Raw genomic sequence first — 20,765 nt, 5'->3', positions numbered from 1 at the left:
CTGGGCTTTGACAGCTTTGCTGACAGCCCAGCAGAACCTGGCTGTGGTTCTGCCCTGCTCCTCACTGCAGCTCATTCCTATGTTTTCCCCTTCCAAAGCTAGGACTGGACTGAAGATAAATGAGAAATAAATATGAGTGAAGTTTTTGTGTGGGAAATTTATGCTTGCCCCAGATCATATATAGTCTTAGTCTTTACTGATGTGATTAAAAAAAAATAAAAATTAGAGCAATTAAAAAAAAAAAAAACTATTAGAAATACTTTGGTATCTATAGCTGCTGTGTGGATTTTGGTGGTTATGATTTTTGCTGCTGCTTTTTAATTCCAGCATAAGAAATGGCATGTATTTATATTAGAGTTTGCTTTATAACTGGAGTTTCCAACCCAAGGGCATCTGCTGGCAAACAGAGCTTGGGACAGTTCTCCCAGAGCTTTCAATGGATGGGCTGCCCTAAGGAGGGAGGGGAGCAGGCATGGGATTTGGAGCTTTGCAGCTCTAGGTCAGGTCACAGATCTGAACAGGAAGCTACTTCATATTAATACAATGTCCTGACAACCAACAGCTTTTGGAACTTAATCTCTGAAGGAATTTATCATTCTGGAATTTATCATTCTGGAATGAGCTCCCTCCCTCCAGCCCATACTCAGAGCTGGCTCCCTAAGTATAGACTTAAAGCAGAAGATTACTTCATTGATTTCTTAGCTTTTTTTTTTTTTTCCCCCCTCGTGGGATTTGTAGTGACCTTTGTAAAATGAAGCAAAATTCCATCCCGTTGAACTGAAATGGAAACTATGGAAGGATGGAGAGGACTTGACACAGCTCAGATGTACCCAAGGGTTGGACTAAATCTGAGGAAGGATTTCTTTAATGAGAAAGCAGTCAGGCCCTGGATGGTGGTGGTGGAGTCTCCATCCCTGGGGGTATTTAAGAACCAGGCACTTCAGGACAGGCTGTGGTGGGTGATAGAGATATTAATACAGATATTTTATTTGGAGGGCACAGTTGGATGTGGTGATCTTGGAGATCTTTTCCAACTGGGACGATTCTGTGATTCTCTGACAAGATGGAAAGGGCAAGAAGTGACTCAGAGTCTGGATTCATTGGTCTCATGGGCTGGAGCAAGACTTTTGGCTCCAGATCAGTCATTTCTTTTGTTGAATGTCACGTCCTTGGCGTGTGGAGTCTATTTCTGTATCTCTGGTGTGTTCAGTGAGTTTCCCCATCGTGGGGTTCTCCAGCTGTGCTAAGCTAAGTCTAATTGTTTCTAAGGCTCCAAATGTTAATCAGAAAAAGGAGGACAAAGCTTAAACAAAAAGTTCAGGAAATTTCTGCCTACTTTTCTACTTCTTTACCCTTATTTTGGCAGTTTTCTCTTTAAAAAATGGCAGTGTCATATTACCTTCAATACCACTTCTCCCAATTATTCACAGCTGTCTAAAGAGTGACTTTTTTTTCTTTCTTTCTTTCTTCTTTTTTTTTTTTTTTTTAAGAAAAGCAGAGGTGCAATGGAGGTAAAGATGGAGTTTTATGGTATGACCAGGGAGATTGTTTTGATTCTCAGGGCAGGAAGATGAGGAATGCACCCATACCTTGTGGCTTTTGCTGATGTTGGAAAAGCCTGAGCTTGGCTGAGCATTTTCCTGGTGTGGAAGAGCTGGCTGCTTGTCTTTGGCTCTGGAGGAAGAGGCTGATACTGCTTTGGCAGTGTCTTCAGAGGCCTAGAGAAGTCAAAGATGAATTTAAGGAACTATTAGGGCATGAAGGAGGTGCAGGGACAGTATTATAAGTGCAGGCTAAAGAAACAAACCACTAAAATGTCCCAAGAGCATTTCAATGCATTTGTGCTCAGGTCCAGGAGCTCCTTGGGGCTCTTTCATAGCAATAATAATATTGGGGAATATTCTACATTTGCAAGATATTGTTGTACTGTGTTGGGTGCCACTTCAAACCACTTTTTCTGTGCTTCACCACCATGTGCCAAGCTCAGCTTCCCAGTGTTGATATTTTTGGATGGTTATGGCTGTGCTTAAGGCCCAGCCAGGGAACACACTGCAGTTCAAACAGAGAGGAAAAAGTGTTCTTCATCCCAGAAAACTTGCAGCTAACACGTGCCCAGGGTTTCCTGGCAGATGTGGCCACTCTCTGCTTCAGCTCTTGGGTCCAACCAGTCCCAGCCCAGCTCCAGCTGGGAGCTGTGGGATGGAGAGCTGGGGGGGAAACTGGAGGTGGAGTCATCCTGTACTGGGCCCTCCAGTGCTGGGCTCCTGGGGAGGGTTTGCATGATACAGCCCAAAATTAAGCCAGGTGAGAAAATTAAGAACTATTCTGGCCCCCTTGATAAAAATGGAAACAGAGTGAATTTTTGTAGAATAATAAAATGAGAATGTTCTTATTTCTGTTCTTTTACAGTTTTGAATTTGTGAAGCTACCCTGGCTGTTTATGCTCTCATTTCATACTTTAACTTAAGGAATAATTTGGTCTATAGTACTAATAATATTTTGATTTTTTTATAGCTGACAGTCAGTGTAGGCACAGAGGAATAAGCTCGTTGGTCCTGGATGACCTTTTGGAAGGGTGTCTGACATGTAGCATTATTTTGGGGGGTTGAAAAGAAGCAACTCTTTTTTTTTTTTTTTTTTTTTTTTTTTTTTGTGGACATATCAGAGGAAAATACATTTCTGGAATAGGGCTTGGCCGATCTTCTGTGGGAGTAAGTTGCAATGTTACATTTGATTTCTGTGGACATGACATAGTTTTATAGCAAAAAAAAAAAAAAAAAAAAAAAAAAGAACTGGATACATATGGAAACAGAGTGAAACTTTGTAGAATAATAAAATGAGAATGTTCTTATTTTTGTTCTTTTACAGTTTTGAATTTGTGAAGCTACCCTGGCTGTTTATGCTCTCATTTCATACTTTAACTTAAGGAATAATTTGAATAGGTCTATAGTACTAATAATATTTTATTTTTTTTATAGCTGACAGTCAGAGTAGGCACAGAGGAATAAGCTCGTTGGTCCTGGATGACCTTTTGGAAGGGTGTCTGAAATGTAGCATTATTTTTGGGGGGTTGAAAAGAAGCAAGTCCTTTTTTTTTTTTTTTTGTGGACATATCAGAGAAAAATATATTTCTGGAATAGAGCTTGGCCCATCTTCTGTGCAATGTTACATTTGATTTCTGTGGACACGACTTTGTTTTGTAGCAAAAAAAAAAAAAAAAAAAAGAACTGGATACATATGGAAACAGAGTGAAATTTTGTAGAACAATAAAATGAGAATGTTCTTATTTCTGTTCTTTTACAGTTTTGAATTTGTGAAGCTACCCTGGCTGTTTATGCTCTCATTTCATACTTTAACTTAAGGAATAATTTGGTCTATAGTACTAATAATATTTTGATTTTTTTATAGCTGACAGTCAGTGTAGGCACAGAGGAATAAGCTCGTTGGTCCTGGATGACCTTTTGGAAGGGTGTCTGAAATGTAGCATTATTTTGGGGGGTTGAAAAGAAGCAACTCTTTTTTTTTTTTTTGTGTGGACATATCAGAGAAAAATATATTTCTGGAATAGAGCTTGGCCCATCTTCTGTGCAATGTTACATTTGATTTCTGTGTACACGACTTTGTTTTGTAGCAAAAAAAAAAAAAAAGAAGAACAGAGATTAAAAAAGATTTGTGTGAACATGACAGTTTTGTAGGAAAAAAAAAAAAAAAAAAAAAAAAAAAAGAAGAACACTGATACAAACTGATGGGAGATCCCTCCCAACCCCCAGAAGATGCAGCCCTGAGCTCCTGCTATAAACACTTAAATTGTCCCTAATTTCATGCCAGAACCTAAAAAAGTCCAGATGGAGCCAGGGGATAAAAGGATGGCAGCTCAATTCCAGGCATCTAATTCCCAGGAGCATCAGAGATGGATGGGAGGGTTCATGAAGTGATCTCTTCAGTGATCTTACCTTGGGGGGGGCACAGGGTCCTGGAAAAGAGGAAACAGAAACCTCTGTAACCTTTTTGCCTTGTTTTACAAAAAAAAAGAAATGTGAAGACCTGAGAATAAGCAGATTAATATTAAGGAGATTAGATTAATATTTAAACCAAATACATTAAATGGCAAAATGACCTTTAAGGCTTTTAACTGATGGGAGATGCTGCTTACCTGAGCTCCATTGATTTTAGTTCTTTCTCCTAAAAAGAATTATTAATAATTATTACTAGAGTGCTCCCCATATAATTCATAAGTAAAGGTGTAGCTTTATTCTAGTATTGTTATTATTAATGACTATCTGTCACCATCCAATTTTTTTTTCTGCTTTGATTTTTGTATAAAAATTAAAAAATTTTGATTTTTTTTAAAAAAAAGAAACATAAGAAATGGAAGTCGATCTGGTTTGTTCCATTCTCAGATTTACCAAAATATACCTGGTTATTTAAATGAATGTAGGATATTTATTAATAAAAAACCCACTGTAGTCTGTTTGTGTTAGATTTTGGTTCTGAAAATATTTTCATAAATTCTACACACTGAAATCCTGACTAATGCAAAAAGGGATGCAATGTTTTTTGAAGTTCTTCAAGCTGCTCAGAATTAATTGTATCTGAAATGTGCAACATCTCTAGAAAATAACAAATTTTTCTGTGCTGTTCATGCCATCTTGTGGCAACGCTGCCTCATAGCACGGGGCATAAGAGGAAATGTTAATAAACGTTTAATAACCGTGCATTTATTATAAAAAAATAATAGATTCCCTATGTGCACTGTTAGCTCAGGATGCACTAAAATGCTGCTCTTTGTTTTGTGTCATGGTGTGAACTACAAGGAAAGAAAGATTCCTTTTTGCATGGATTTTTAATTGTTATTTATTTTTAATTTTTATTTTTTAATTTTTTAATAGTTTTATTTAGCTTATTTTTATTTTTACATAATTTTTATTTTTAATTTTAAATTATATTTTTAAATTTTAATTTTATTTTTATCTATTTTATTATTTAATTTTTATTTAATTTTTAATGTTAATTTTAATGTTATTATGTTATTTTATTATTTAATTTAATTTTTATATTTTTATTTTTTAAAAAATTAAAATTTTTAATTATTTTTGTTTTATATTTTATTTTTTTATTTTAATTTTTATATTATTTTAATTTTTATTTTGATTTTTTAAAATTCTATTAAATTTTAATTTTATTTTTTATCTATTTTATTTATTTATTATTTTATTTTTTATTTTTTTATTTAATTTTTAATGTTAATTTTGATGTTATTTTATGTTATTTTATTATTTTATTTAATTTTTATATTTTTATTTTTATTAAAAAATCAAATTTTTAATTATTTTTGTTTTATTATTTTATTTTATCTTTTAATTTAATCTTTTAATTTTCTTTTAATTTTATCTTTCTATTTTATCTTTTAATTTTCTTTTAATTTTATCTTTTTATTTTATCTTTTTATTTTATCTTTTAATTTTCTTTTAATTTTATCTTTTAATTTTATCTTTTAATTTTATCTTTTAACTTTCTTTGAATTTTATCTTTTAATTTAATCTAATCTTTTAATTTTATTTTTATTTTATTATTTCTTCTTTCATTTTATTTTACCTCTAACACCTGCCACACTCCTCTCCTCCAGAACAGACGTGTGTTTCTGTGAATAATAAAAAAAAACCAGACATGATATCAGTCATCATCCTTACAGCTCTGTCTGACCAGAAAAGGGGCTGCTCCTGAGATGGTTCCCATGCTTGGAGACCCCTGGCAGCCCAGAAGTGAAAACAGGGAGGATTTTTGTGCAGTGTGAAGCAGGAAGAGCTCACAGGAACGTGTAGAAGGCAAAGTTTTGTGGGTTGAAATATCCTGTAATATTTAAATGCTTTATATTTATATTTAAAACGCTTTAAATGCTGCTGCAAAAAGGGGCAACGTGGCTGAGAGTTGGGTTTCAGGGCTCCACTTACAGCTGAGCAGGGAGGGGTCTGCTGGGTGCTGGGAGGAGAAGTGGCACCTGGAGGCTTCAAGCAACGTTTGTCTGTAAAAGAGGAAGAAAGAGCAAGTCTGAGTAATTCAGTAACTCTGTGTCTTAAGAAGAAGATCTTTCGATGATCAAAATATGGTTTTTTCAGGTCAGATCTTAGAGTTTTTAAAGCATTTTAATTATTTTCCCTTCTCCCGAAAAATCCCTTTTCAGGAGATGCTTTGAGGCTCGGTAGAGCTTTAAGCTGAACCTCTGCACTGTCATTAAAGAAACCAAAAAAAAACCAAAACCCAATAAAATCCAACCCCTCTATAAGCTGGTACCCAGTTAAGGCAGACAGTGATTTAAAATATGGTTTTTTATTAAAATTTGTTTTTTTATTTGAACCTTTGTTCTTGGCAATGACGTGTTCTGGTTTTGTGAGAAGGGGAAGAGAGCTCTAGAAAGCTTTTTCATTTTAACTTTAGCCTTTGCATCCTTTGCCACCTCAAAGAAAGGCACAAGTTGTCCATTAGTGTGTATTTTCAAAAGAGATAAAGTGTTTTCAGGTCATTAATTTTATACCCAAGGGCATTTTTGTTTGTCTAGGAAAGGTGGGAAAATAGGAAGTTAGCACTGAAATACATTTTCAGGCCTTTCCTCCCTCTGCCATGTTGTTGTTACTGAGCTTAACACACAGGGAAAAAAAAAAATTCTGGCTGAATGTCTTTTTCTCTGAAATCACAAAAAAAAAAAATAAATAAATCATAGAATCATAGAATTGGCTGGGTTGGAAGGGACCTCAGAGATCATCAAGTCCAACCCTTGACCCACCGGTGCGGTTCCCAGCCCATGGCACTGAGTGCCACATCCAGGCTCTTTTGAAATATCTCCAGGGATGGAGAATCCACCCCTTCCCTGGGCAGCCCATTCCAATGGCTGATCACCCTCTCTGGAAAGAAATTCTTTCTCATGTCCAACCTAAACCTCCCCTGGCACAACTTGAGACCTCTTGTGCCCTCTTGTCTTGCTGAGAGTTGCCTGGGAAAAGAGCCCAACCCCCCCCTGGCTCCAACCTCCTTTCAGGGAGTTGGAGAGAGTGATGAGGTCTCCCCTGAGCCTCCTCTTCTCCAGCCTCAACACCCCCAGCTCCCTCAGCCTCTCCTCACAGGACTTGTGCTGGATCCCTTCCCAGCCTCCTTGCTCTGCTCTGGACCTGCTCCAGCACCTCAATCTCCTTCCTGAGCTGAGGGGCCCAGAACTGGACACAGGACTCAAGCTGTGGCCTCACCAGGGCTGAGCACAGGGGCAGAATCCCTTCCCTGGACCTGCTGGCCACGCTGTTCCTGAGCCAGCCCAGGATGCCATTGGCCTTCTTGGCCACCTGGGCACACTGCTGGCTCCTCTTCAGCTTCCTGGCAATCCAGACTCCCAGGTCCCTTTCTGCCACTCTGTGCCCAGCCTGGAGCTCCCCATGGGGTTCTTGTGGCCAAAGTGCAGGACCCGGCACTTGGCCTTGTTGAACCTCATCCCGTTGGGATCAGCCCAACTCTCCAGTCTGTCCAGGTCCCTCTGCAGAGCCCTCCTGCCTTCTGGCTGGTCCACACTTCCTCCCAGCTTGGTGTCGTCTGCAATGGTGTCTTTTGGGTTTTTCAGGATAGTCCTCCATAACCAACAAAAATGCTGACTGCTGACTGAACGTCTTCACAATAAAAATGATAAAAGTATTTGCAATTTTCTTCAGATTTCCAAATAAAATGAGCAAACGAGTCTTTGGAACATCATGTAGAATATCTGGCTGTTTACAGAGAGCATAAACTGCTCACACACTGACACATGAACTCACATTAAAAGCCTCCTGTGCCTTTGGACATCAAAATAACTCCCATGAAAAGCAGGAGAAAAGTCTTTGCTGGCTTTGATGTGAACTGGGGGAAGCTTTCATACATACATTGATCCTGGATTTTCAGATATTTGGGGGTTTTGCTTTCCATTCTTCCTCGTCTAGAATTTCCTCCTGGTTTTCCATGATTTAAAACCTTCTCAGAGTGTTGGTGATGGCTTTTGAGGACTGGGATGATGTTTCAGTTCCATAAAGGGGATATTAATTGGTACTGTATGTTTGGGAATTAAATGCAACTGAGGATGGCTTTAGTAAACCAAACCTTGATTAATGCAGCTGTCTTGAAAGGTTAAGAATGCCTGAGAAATGCCCTCAAAGTAATTGCTTATTACTGCTACTAAAAGCAGCAGAGAATGGCTTCAAAATGAATGCTGCTTTTCTGCATCTGAAAATCATAGAATCATAGAATCATAGAATTAGCCGGGTTGGAAGGGACCTCAGAGATCATCTAGTCTAACCCTTGACCCACCGGAGCAGTTGCTAGACCATGGCACTGAGTGCCACATCCAGTCTTTTTTTAAATGTCTCCAGGGACGGAGAATCTACCACCTCACCGGGCAGTCCATTCCATAGCCTAATCACCCTCTCCGTGAAGAAATTCTTTCTAATATCTAACCTAAACCTCCCCTGGCACAACTTAAGACTGTGTCCTCTTGTCTTGTTGAAGGTCATCTGTGAAAAGAGTCCAGCTCCCACCTCGCTACAGCCTCCTTTCAGGGAGTTGTAGACAGCAATGAGGTCTCCCCTGAGTCTCCTCTTCTTCAGGCTGAACAGCCCCAGCTCTCTCAGCCTCTCCTCATAGGGCCTGTGCTCGAGTCCCTTCACCAGCCGGGTTGCCCTCCTTTGGACCTGTTCCAGGACCTCTACATCCTTCTTAAACTGAGGGGCCCAGAACTGGACACAGTACTCGAGGTGTGGCCTCACCAGGGCTGAGTACAGGGGCAGAATCCCTTCCCTGGACCTGCTGGCCACGCTGTTCCTGAGCCAGCCCAGGATGCCATTGGCCTTCTTGGCCACCTGGGCACACTGCTGGCTCATGTTCAGTTTCTTGTTAATGCAGACTCCCAGGTCCCTTTCTGCCTGGCTGCTCTCCAACCACTCTGTGCCCAGCCTGTAGTGCTGCATGGGGTTGTTGTGGCCAAAGTGCAGGACCCGGCACTTGGCCTTCTTGAACCTCATCCCGTTGGAATCGGCCCAGCTCTCCAGTCTGTCCAGGTCCCTCTGCAGAGCCCTCCTGCCTTCGAGTTGGTCTACACTTCCCCCCAGCTTAAAATGACCCTCTGGAGGGAAGTTTCGTGTGTTTTGCAACTTAAAGGTTTGTAGGATTAAAGGGCAGTTTTTAGAAAGGGCTGTGGGTTCTTGTTTTTGTGCATTCCAGGTGGAATGGGATCCTGGAATTTCTCCCATGAAGGTAACACTGAAATTACACAGGCACCATTTAATTATAAATTTAACATTGGGAAACTGGGAAATGGGCAGAAGGGTAACTGTAGCATCAAAAACTGGTTGGGTGGCTGGGTCCAAAGAGTTGTGGTGAATGGAATTAAATCCAGCTGGTGACTGGTTACAAGGGGTGTCCCCCAGGGCTCAGTTTAATGTCTTTATGGATGATTTGGATTGAGGGGACAGAGTGCACCCTCAGTAAGTTTGCAGGTGACACTATTGGAGGTGACACTGGGTAGAAGTGTTGATCTGCCTGAGAGTAGGAAGGTTCTGCAGAGGGATCTGGACAGGTTTGATCCATGGCCCAAGGGCCAGTAGTATGATTGTCACCAAGGCCAAGTGTTGGGTCCTGCCCTTTGGCCACCAGAACCCCCAGCAGCACTGCAGGCTTTGGGAGGAATGTTCTGTTCCCAACAGAGAAGGACCTGAGAAGATGGTGTTGGTTCACATCTGGCTGAACATGAGCCACATTGTGCCCAGGTGGCCAGGAAGGTGACCTTACCCTTGTACCCATCCTTGGTGAGGCCACACCTTGTGTGCAGTTTGGGCCACCATGGTATGGGAAGGTCATCAAGGTGCTGAGAAGGGTGTGGAGAAGGACAAGTAGGGTGATTATGGGTCTGGAGAAGAGGTCTGATGGAGAAAGGCTGAGGGAGCTGGGGCTGTTCAGGCTGGAGGAGAAGAGGAGGCTGAGAGGAAGCTTTAGTGCCCTCTAGAGCTCCCTGAAAAGAGGCTGAAGGGAGGCAGGAGCTGGCCTCTTCTCCCCAGTGACTGTGATAGGACAAGAGGTCAGATTAAGTATTAGGAAAAAATTCTTCACCAAAAGAGTGGAGAGACATTGCAGGAGGTTGCCCAGGGAGGTGGTGAAGTTGTCATCCCTGGGGGTGTTTACAATGGGGTGGATGTGGTGCTCTGGGAGATGATTTAGGTGTTACTGTGGTGTAGGACTGGTTGGACTTGGTTATCTGGACTTGATTATCTTGATAGTCCTCTCCAACCATGAGGATTCTATGATCCTGTGATATGAAGATGCAGACAAAGGTCTGATCTTGTTCTTGCCCACCGGTGTTTCATTAGTTTGTTGAACCATTTAATTAAAAACAATATATCCAGACTGAAAATCCCAAATCTCTGCTGTTCCTGTTTCCCTGTAGGTTTGGCTCACTTTCCACAGACAGCAAAAGTTACCTGCATATTCAGATTCTTGTGGGGGTTTGGCAGGAAGGATTCTCAAAGCATGGATGGCCTCCAGAGTGGAAGAACTTACAGTCTCATAGTCACCTTCTTCCTCCTCAGATAGCTTGGAGGAAGATTGGAAGTCACTCTTGCCCTTCATTTTCAAATCTTTGTTCTGGATAGAAGAAGAGATACACAGGTAATGTGAATAAATTTAAGTTCAAGATTAATATTGGATTTGGACATATATGATTACCAGGACCAGATATTTTGGATACATTGGAAAATGAAGGCTTGGAAAGAAGTTGGGCAAGGGTTTTGAGGAGCTAAATTTTTGTTTCATAAATGATCTAAATTTAGATTTATTAAATAGCCTTTGGGGACACTTCTCTGAAACTGGCCTGTCACCACTCCTGCAAATACAGTGTTTAATTTTATGAAAATTACAGACATTTGGAACTGTGCCTTTCACTATGATCTTATCCATGTTTTATTTGTGTTGTACTGACTGCTTACATGTTACTGGCAAGTTTATCTTAACCAACTCATCACAAATGTGAGGCTTGGATCCTCCCTGGTGTTTGTTTTAATCTCTTCTTAAACTCCTTCCTTGAAAAGATTTTGAACCTCAGTGTTACTTCCCTATGAACTCTCTCCAGGTTGTAGACATAATTATTACAGCATCAAACAGACCTCCAAGAAAGGTTCTTAAGGGTTCTTTTCAGGGTGAGGTTTGCCTTTTTATAACAGAGAAAATGAAGCCAGGCTGAGGGAGCTGGGGTTGGTCAGCCTGGAGAAGAGAAGGCTCTGGGGAGACCTAAGAGTGACCTTCCAGTGCCTGATGAGGCTGCAGGAAGGATGGAGAGGGTCTGTTTGCAAGGGCAATGGTTTTAAATTAAAGAGTAGATTTAGAATGGTTCTTAGCAAAAAACTATTTACCATGAGGGCAGACAAAAAATGTCCCAGGTTGCCCAGGGAGGTGGTTGAGGCCTCATCCCTGGAGATGTTCAAGGTGAGGCTTGAGGAGGCTCTGAGCAACCTGATCTGGGTGAGGGTGTCCCTGATACTGCAGGGGTTGGACTGGGTGACCTTGAGAGGTCCCTTCCAACCCAAATTATTCCATGATTCTAAAACCCCGCTGTACCCAAGACAGACTCCTGCAGGGTACCTTGGTTTGCAGGGTCTTCTGCTGAATAAATCTTTCCAATTCAATATCAGACTTCTGCCAACTAGGCTGAAGATGGATATTTTTTCAATCAATTAGCTAAGCACTTCACACATTGTAATCTAAACCAGGTTTCCAGGTTTCTACTAGTGAGACTGTCTTCTAGGAAAACAAAACCTAACAAAAAACCTTAACAAAAATCAAGATACCTCACATCTCCTGTTGTCTTTCTTTCCATTTTCGTATTATTTTTGCCAAGAAGGAAATAATTTCTTTGGTTTGAGGAGCTGATGAGATGTCCTTTGTGTTCATATTTGCAATTTTGTACATAATGTACATAGTGTACATAATTTTGTACATAATGTACATAATTTTGCTCCTAATTGTAATGAATTGGGGTTACCACTGTTCTTATCCATAGCTTTAGGAACTCAGGACTCTGGAAAATTCTTAGAGATAATCAATTAATGTCTCAGAAATTATTTCAAATACTTTCTTAAATGCTTTAGCAAAAGTAAATATTCTTCTGGCTGTTCTTTTCCTGTTCCTCTCTGCACTCTTCTGCTGTGTAATTGGTATCAGTCCCATATGGGGTCTGACTGTAATTAACCTTTCCATGAAACCTGAAGCAGCCAAGCATCAATTGCATTCTTTTATCATCATTTCTTGTTCAACTTGCTCATTAAACAACAGACCTGTGCTTTCTTTTCATCTTCCTCTGACTTGCAAGGTGTTTGCAATCTTTTCTGAAAAGCTGAAGCTCAAAACCAAGGGGAAATGGGAAGACATTGAAATGTGCAGTTAGCTTTTCAGCTTCCCTTTGCAATATTTACATATTAAACCCAGGTAGGTTTATGATTTTCATGCTTGTTCAGCTTGACTTCTGTTATTTTCACAGGATCTTATTATAAAGATGTGGTTTAGATTCCTTAAATGGAAGCACTGACCTTCCACTACAGCTCAGTTCTCCTAAATCCTGCAAAATTCTCATGCTTCATTTTATATTAACAATCAGGATTAAATTTCCTGTTACCAGCACTATAGCCAAGGTAATATTAACACACATGAGGAAGAGAGACAAAAGTGAAATTTCAGGAAAAACTTTGATACTTACAAAGTAATAAGTGTTAGCAGGAATCAGCCTTCTGTTTTCTGTATAAAATGGAGAAAAAAAATCAGGTGTCATTCTGTAGAAATTTATATAAGAACTAATAAGATATAATAGAACGAAACTATTAAAAATAACCCTTTTACAAATACTTAAAAAAAAAAAAAAAAGGAGATGAAGCAAATCCACCCATGGGTTTGTTGACCTGTGCAGTGCATGAGGAAGTTTCTGGGTAGAAATGGGATTCACAACCTCTGTCATGAGCCCTCCCCCAGAAAGTACTCAGAGAAGGATGTGTTTGAACTCCTGTTCTGAATTTTCCTGCTTGGTGTGGAACTGTAAGGGTGATTACAGTTCCACTGTAACTGTAAGGGTGATTACACAGAACTGTGGTGTGGAACTCTGGTGATTTTGAGGGTCCTGGTCTGGAAATCCCTCCTCTGAACAGCAGCAGATCTTGTTCATTCAGTGGCAGAAGAAAACCTCTGACCTCTTGCTTGCAAGACTTGAGCTGGAAAATGAGTTTTGCTGCTGTCTTGTAGTAGCACAGCCCTTGCTCAAGAATTTTGAGTATGTTTCAGCATGAGAAGCTCCAAATTCACATTTGCCAAAGCAGAACACTCCAATTACAGGTTCTAAACTATTCTGGGTTGTGGCTTTTTGCCCATGGAAGTCTTCACATGGTATAGCCAGGTGAGCATGGGGGTGAAGAGCTGGTGGGCTATAGAATGAGTTCAGTTGAGAAGAGGCTCCCAATTTCTTCCCTGAACCTGATTTACATCTTTACTCCAGTGCCTGCTGGATTAAACCTGCCCTGGCTGCTCAGGACGTGTCCTTGTTCCAGGATGTTGAAGCAATCCTTGCTTGGGCTGCCTCACAAATCTTGGACCTGATTTCAAAAGCAGAGCATGAAATGGCTCCTCTTAAACCTAAGCAGTAATGTATAATTACAGCATGCTCTAATGCTTAGGATGAAGGGGGAATTGTTGACTGAACCCCTTTCATGCAAAGGAGAGAGTTAAAATTAACTTTTGACCCAGGTGTTGTAGCCTGTCCAAGTACATGAAGGATGGGCAGCATCCCACAGTCCTCCCTTCCAGCTGTGTTTCAGGGAATTCAGACTGTACCTAAACATCCTCTTTACATTTTTTATTGATGTTCTTCAAAGGTGTGAGTACTGGGTGAGTTTTTGCAGTTCTTATTGCAGAGTTTTGTACACCCCAGCAGATGGCATTGAATGTTCATCTATTTGATATGTGCAGTATTTTCAGCCCTGCTCAGGGTGGGAGGGTTGGGGATTGGGTACAGTTATTCATGCAAATTTGTTGTCTTATTTTTAGTTATGCTGGTACAGGCCAGAATGAAACCCATTTAAATCAATAATATTACCAAGGAAAACTGATGCAGATGAGAGGATAATTAGGTGCTACAGATATAATAATGAAAGGAGGCAGTCAGTGTCTTAAATTATAGCTTTTTTAATTTCTGCTAGTTAAAAGAATGGTCATTTTATCCTCCACAATAAGAAACCAGTAACAGTGGTAAACACTGAAGCTATTAGCTGTGCATTTCATGGCTTCATGCTGAAAGGAGACTCTTTGATACAAGTCTTGGGGGTGATTTATTGCCCTCCCACATCAGTTTACAATTTGATGTCCAGGCTGGTTTATACTCTATTTTGTTACTTTGGGATCACCAGAGTTTGGAAGAACTCCAGCCCTCCCTCTCCATCTCTTCTCGTGCCTCCTTTGCACCTTGTGATGGAAGGGGGGGCAGAGGCAGCATTGCTTCCCTCCTTCCCTTTACATAAGGTGGGTGCCCAAATATTTGCTCTGTGCTATCTGAGGGGTGCCAACCAGCTAGAAACCCCTCCTCCTGTGATTTCAGACTGACATCTTGGTGGTGAAGGGGAATATTTCCATTCTGTCAGCTCTGCTGTACAAATGGGACCTTCAGAAGGAGAAGTGCTGCAAGCCACGGGGGTGATGGGAGCCAGGCAAAGAGCTCACTGCTTGGGGGAAGAAAATTACTGCTGTTTTCTATAGGTATCCCCCTGGAATATCCAATTTCCTGGTTTCTCTTCTATAGGGATGAAAGGACAGAATCCTTGTGCCAGGTAGTTGAAATCAGCTGGACTTTCTGACATCAATATTTTTTCACTGCAAGGTAAAGCCCTACAGGAGTGGGAGTCTTCTCAAGCTATGGGGGGTGATTGTATTTTATTCAGCCTGAATTTTATTCTTTTTTCTCCTTTTCTACATCCTCTGTGAAACTATTAAGTGAAGTGTATCAGTCAGAGCAACAGGAAGGTGTTAAAACTCAATGGCATATGGGGGGGTGTGTTTTTCTGCCAGCTGGCAGAGAATGCCTGGTGTCAAAGGACAAAAGAGAACAAATTAATTTCTCTTTAATTTGCAAGGGAATAAAACTCTGTGCTTTTTCATGGCAACCTTGCCTGCTTTTCACAGTGACCCAAAAAAAAAAAAAAAAAAAAAAAAAAAGCTGTTCAGAAGGGTGACAGGTGAGCTATTTGTACATGAACACCCAACATCAGAATCCCAGCCCTTCTTTAGATGCCAAAGCAGAAGGTAAAGCTCTTTCTCTTGACTTCTGGGAGTCTGTGAGCACACAGTGGTTTGCAAGTCCCTGTTTGTGGTGTTTCAGCTCGTGGCAAAAAGCAATAAAATATTGGGGGTTCTATTTTAATAAACCTCTTAACCACTCCAATAGAAAACAGAGGCTGGAAATGCTGCAAGGCAGAACCTGCAGAGGGGTTTGCAAAGTCACTTTGGTTTTCTGTCTGCTCCAAAAGTACAATGGAAAAACTTGTCCTGTTCAGTGTATTGACATCTTCCTCTAGCTCCTAAGGGGGATTAGGCATGACAAGTAGAAGCTGCTTGAATTGCAGAGGTTTAATTCCAAGACCAAGCAAAAGGCTAAGGCAGGCTTCTCTTCTGACTGGGAAAAAGTTTCATGGAAAAAATAGCATTTATAGTGAGGTTTTGTGATATGGCCAGCTATCCATAGGTAGATTTCAATCAAATGGTAAGGCTCTGCTGCATTTTATTTATGCAGAACTGCTTTTTCCAGCCCTAGATCTAAGTTTTCTGTGTCATATCAATACTGAATGCATTTAAGTAAACTTCACATAAACATACATCACATCAAAGACATTTATCTGGCTGGTTGTGCCCCCATTTAGTTAGATAATATTATATGCTTTGCTTTAAATATCTGTTAGCTCATCTGCACCTGTGAAATATGGCATCATTTTCCACTAAGTTAAGTAGGAGCAATGTTTGACTTATGAAATCAATGTGATTTAAAAAAATGCTTTACCACTGACCATAATCTCTCATGGAATTGGGTTTAGAGATCCTGTGTCATTGGCTCATTGCTTTGGGAGAGCAGCAGTGAAAAGAAGGGAGTTCTTCATCAGCAGTGACATGGGAAAAAAGAAAATTCCCTTAGTCACTTTCCAGAAGTCATCATCCAGTGCTATGTTTTCAGGCTCCAACCAGAGGATGATTTATTGATGGCTTTTTGCAGTGTATAACATCAAGAAACCAGTATTTTTGGGAGGCACCTTTTTGCTGTCTTCATTGGTGAGCATCCAGTTTCTAATTAGTGGAGAGCAATATTTTTTTCCCTTTTTTCCTTGCACCTAATTTTAATTTTTGTGATCTTAGAAGGTTCTGATCTTTTATGCCTTGCATATTACAAGTCATCACAGACTCTGAGTAATAAGTAAGGTAAAAAGACACTCTATGGTGCTTCGTATTTCAGTACTGAAATAATTTTACCTTTTGGATGTGTGTAAGGGTTCATTCCAGCACATATGTTTGGGCAGGATCTAAGGATATAAAAAAGAAAAAAACCCAGTTCACTTAAATATTAGAAATTACCATTGCTCTAGGAAACTTCTCAAAGAGTCTAGATGAATAAAATGAGTGAAAGCTGGAAGGATAGTAATTAAATTTAAAAAATAGTTTGGCAGAACTGGGTATTCAACACTATTGGGTCAAACCTTCAATTTTGTTCACTCTAAGACTGGTGCAGTTACTAAGAACTCCACTGATTTTTGCAAACTTTCATGGTAGACATAAATATTGACCCAGCCTTATTGCTGCTTTAGCATATTCAGTATGTTTTTGCTGGATATTTATTTCAGGAATGAAGTTGCTTAGGGAGGCAGGAGCTAAACCTCCCTTTCACGTGTGGCTCTGTCACTGCCCACATCTCTCTTCCCTTTCTGCCAGCCAAAAACTGAATTTTATAAATATAATATATATATATAAACTATATTTTTATATAATTTATCATCCTGGTGTGATATTCCATCCTGCTATTACTCTGCCATAGGGCATGTGGGGTATATTTAGTGTGGAAAAAACAACTAACAGGTCTTGACCTTATTCTGGTGCTCTGGATGATGGTTCTCTTGCCATCACCTTCTTTGCTTTTTGGACCTTAGCTCTGTTATCAGCCCATCCAGCAACATTTTTGGATCATTCCAGTAGCAGTAATATTAGGATTCAGAAACAAGGAGAAATATTTTGCAATGATACAGCCAGGGATCACGGGAGGACTGAATTAATGCACACTTCTTTTAACTTGTATCTAAGCATCTGCCCTTGGAATTGCCCAAAGTCTGTGAAATACCATCCCAAATCTGAATTACAGCTGAATTACAAGATAATTTAGGTTAGCAGCAGCTTTTAAACAAAGCTGAGTGGTTTCCTGTTCAGTGAGCAAGCTGTAAAGCAGCCCAGAGTCATCTGCTCCTTCTCTGTCTGCTCCTGAGAGCTTGGGCACATCAGTAATCAAACTCCCAGTGATGTTTCTTATCAGGGCTTTTAAAATGGATTTGTTTCCTTACCTGTTTTTTGGCAAAGTTGTCCTCCTGCTATTGGAATCAGTGGAGTGATGTGCTATTGTTTTCCTGTTAGCTCTGAAAAAATTGAACAGAATTTACTATTACGAAGCAGCAGTGGGTGGGAAGAAATAAAAGTGTGAGCAGAGCTGGACAACAAATTTTTCCAGTCTGGGAAATGCATATATGTAAATGATTCCCTACCTTAAGCATTTCCATTCTCTGAATTTTTAGCTGATTTTCTTGTTCTTTTCAGCGTTTTAGGAAAAAACCACAAAGCAAAAGCAAAAATTCCAACAAAGAAACAAAACAAAAGAAACAGAACAACAAGAACAAAACCAACCAAAGAAAAACCCACACCAAAAACAACAACTAAAAGAAAAATAAAATCAATAAAACAACAATTAAACAATTAAAACAGTAAATAAACAATTAAAAAAAATAAAAATCAATGCATTCTGCTTGGAGAAAGCAAGCTGGAAACTGAATTCCTTCACCCAGCATTTTGGTTTCTTTAGAGCAGGGCATTCATTAAACTCTTGTACAACGAAATGGGAATTAGAACACAGGGGGGGCATCTATCCAAGGTCTCTATTGCAAATAAAATGCCTGGATTTTATCATTGATGTAGCTGTCAAAGCAAGAGGGATCAGTTCTCTTGGCCTCTCTGGTTGCTCCTAAACCCTATTAGATACAGAGCTCCTTATTTTATTCCTGCAAAATGATCTGCAAACCCTGGAAAGAAACACTGAGATGATTTCAGCCTTCACCCTTTGGTTACAGTGTTTGCAGCAAAAGAGTTAAGGGTTATCTCACCAAATAATGCCAAATAATAGTTGTGTTCTCTTTAACAATGTCACTTAGACCCAGTCCTGCTCAAATTCCTGTCACTTCCTAGATTCTGATTGTAGAGTTCTGATGATGTTTGGTAACACTGATTATAGTGCTACCAAATCAAATCTTGATTTTTCTTCATAAACATGGCCCCAGCTCCTTTTTAAAAGCAAAATAAAAAAACGCCCCCTGCCCCCTTTAATCAATATTGGAATGCACCTTGATAATGAATTAATTTTTCTAACTGACAGTATGGAAATACTAAAGAGCCCAAATGCAAAGAATGAGAAGATAGGATTTTATTTTCAGCTGTGTAATTCATGCAAGAAGTGTGCTTGAACACTTGCTGTAATTAGAGGATTTTGGTTAAATGGTTAAATCTATACTGCTGAGTTATCTCTCTGAAACATCAGGAATATGAACAGGTAACTGATTTCTGTCTTCTCTATGCTTCTTATTATTCATGTAGAATTTTTTTTGTCCTTTAAAAGAACAATTTCCTCCTTTGCAAGACTTTTCCCTCAACTCCCCCTAAGGCAGTGTGTCTTACAAATGCAAAAGCCTATTTCATATAAATATTATACATACAGGGAATGTAATTTTTGTGTGTTTGAATTTACTGCATCCCTCCCTGACCTTTCTGGTGGCAAATTTCCCACCATGCAGATGAGGAGTGACCTTCTGCAAGTTCTCCCTTGCCTTGCAGCAGGGAACTATTTTGGTCTCTTTAGTTTGAGTTTGGGGAGATGCAGCACTGAGGTTGAATTTCTCTTTTATTGGCCACTTCCAGGAGTACTTCAGAACTGGAAACTGGTAGCATAAATGGCTCAGAAGTACAGGATTTATCAGAAATTTATTATGGGTAAGGACACCTGGCACCTTTTGGGTGATATATGTTAATAAAATCCTTCCCTTGCCTAAAAAAGATTACAAAAAGTCTTGTTTTCACCTGTTTTGGTTTAAAATAAAGCTGTGCCTTTTAAAATCCCTGTATCTAATTATAGGGCAAAAGGTTTTTTTCCTTCACAGGATTCTCTTCATTCTCTGGTCAAAGCTACAGCAACATTGCTCCTTCCTTCTGCAAAAAGGTGGGATTTTTTCATTCTCTACATTTTAAGACATTTTTTACCTTTTTTAAGCTAAGGGGAATGTGAAATTTCTTTTAACTGGCTGTCTTCTATAATTTTTGCCATTTCCCATCCTCTTTCTAGACTGAGCAGCTACAAAACCCTAAACTGTGTGTCTGTGATCATGCAGGGCAGTGGCACAGACAGAGAAGAAATACCCCTGAGCTCAAGATTTAAGTTCTGTATGGCCTGAAGGTGTAAAGTGGAGAAAAACTGAGGCTCAGCTTCATTTTTAGTGATGATTGACTCATATTTAACTGCAGACAAATTGTAATGGAGCACCTAGAAGTAAGGGGTGACATTCACATTCGTGTCAATTTTGATGGCTTCTCTTGCAATAAATTATGATTCATGGAGGATGAATTGGGTGCCTGCAAATTTGAGTTTCAAGACTCTTGGAATTTCCCAAATTCCTGAAATTGCTAGGGAAATTGTAAGGCACTTACTCCATTTGGAAGCTTTATCTACTTCATAGCATTTAAGGGGATTATTGCTAGGGTAAATTTTCCTTCCCAGGACTAAAAGGTGGCTAAGTCAATAAGAGAAGTGCAGATGGTTGAAAAAGCCCATTTTTTCTTATCTTTATTCTCTCTCTCCCATTTCTACAGCAAAAGTAGCTGTCATATTAAATAGCTCTCCTCTAAGGGCAGTGTTTGACATGAAAAAATTCAATATTGCCTGATGCTTTCTTCAATCTGTTATTACATTCCAAAGGCCCTGCCTTGCTTATGTGTCAAATCTTTCTTCATGAGAGACTAAAAAATGGCACAGTTTGTCCCCAAATATTCATAATTGTTTCCCTGTTTTGCAGCTCTTGGAGTATTTATTTGGTTTTGCAGAAAAATTTGTGAGTTCAGATCCTCCCTGTGCCAGGTGATCCAGGATCACAAAGTCAGTCCCAGTCCAGAGGATGCATAAAAGAAAACAGGTGGGTGCAACTAAAAAATAAGGGCTAAAAGAAGAAGCTGAAAGTAAAAAAAAAACAACTTTAACAACTTTTGCTAGAAGAGAAGGAATAAAACAGGGAGCATGCAACTCTGTGCTGACTGTAGACATCTGTAGACCCAAGTTTGAAAATCCAGGTAGCTCTAAAGCCCTTGGAGAGAAAAAATCACTTTTCATCATTACTACAACTGAAAAAGGTCATTATTATGGTATATGGGCTGCTTCATGCAACAGAAGAATCCTT

At 39.7% G+C, this 20,765-nt stretch overlaps 1 protein-coding gene across 1 annotated transcript in view; it reads right to left on the bottom strand.

Moving 5' to 3' along the window:
• The window catches only part of CLNK (cytokine dependent hematopoietic cell linker), a 51,284-nt gene that overhangs the window by 14,970 nt on the left and 15,549 nt on the right, over nucleotides 1-20,765 (bottom strand). Inside the window, exons 3-11 of the mRNA XM_071743966.1 lie at nucleotides 17,622-17,693; nucleotides 16,546-16,595; nucleotides 12,749-12,786; nucleotides 10,482-10,644; nucleotides 5,952-6,022; nucleotides 5,596-5,641; nucleotides 4,154-4,182; nucleotides 3,954-3,973; nucleotides 1,590-1,718 (exon numbers count right to left, since the gene is read on the bottom strand). Of these exons, the coding sequence (XP_071600067.1) occupies nucleotides 1,590-1,718; nucleotides 3,954-3,973; nucleotides 4,154-4,182; nucleotides 5,596-5,641; nucleotides 5,952-6,022; nucleotides 10,482-10,644; nucleotides 12,749-12,786; nucleotides 16,546-16,595; nucleotides 17,622-17,693 (618 nt within the window). The remainder of the gene's footprint in view (nucleotides 1-1,589; nucleotides 1,719-3,953; nucleotides 3,974-4,153; nucleotides 4,183-5,595; nucleotides 5,642-5,951; nucleotides 6,023-10,481; nucleotides 10,645-12,748; nucleotides 12,787-16,545; nucleotides 16,596-17,621; nucleotides 17,694-20,765) is intronic.

Source organism: Heliangelus exortis, chromosome 4 (genome assembly GCF_036169615.1).
Source record: "Heliangelus exortis chromosome 4, bHelExo1.hap1, whole genome shotgun sequence".
NCBI classification, from domain to species: domain Eukaryota; kingdom Metazoa; phylum Chordata; class Aves; order Apodiformes; family Trochilidae; genus Heliangelus; species Heliangelus exortis.
Note: the sequence above shows the minus strand (reverse complement) of the source record. Positions and strands in the feature narration are given on the sequence as shown.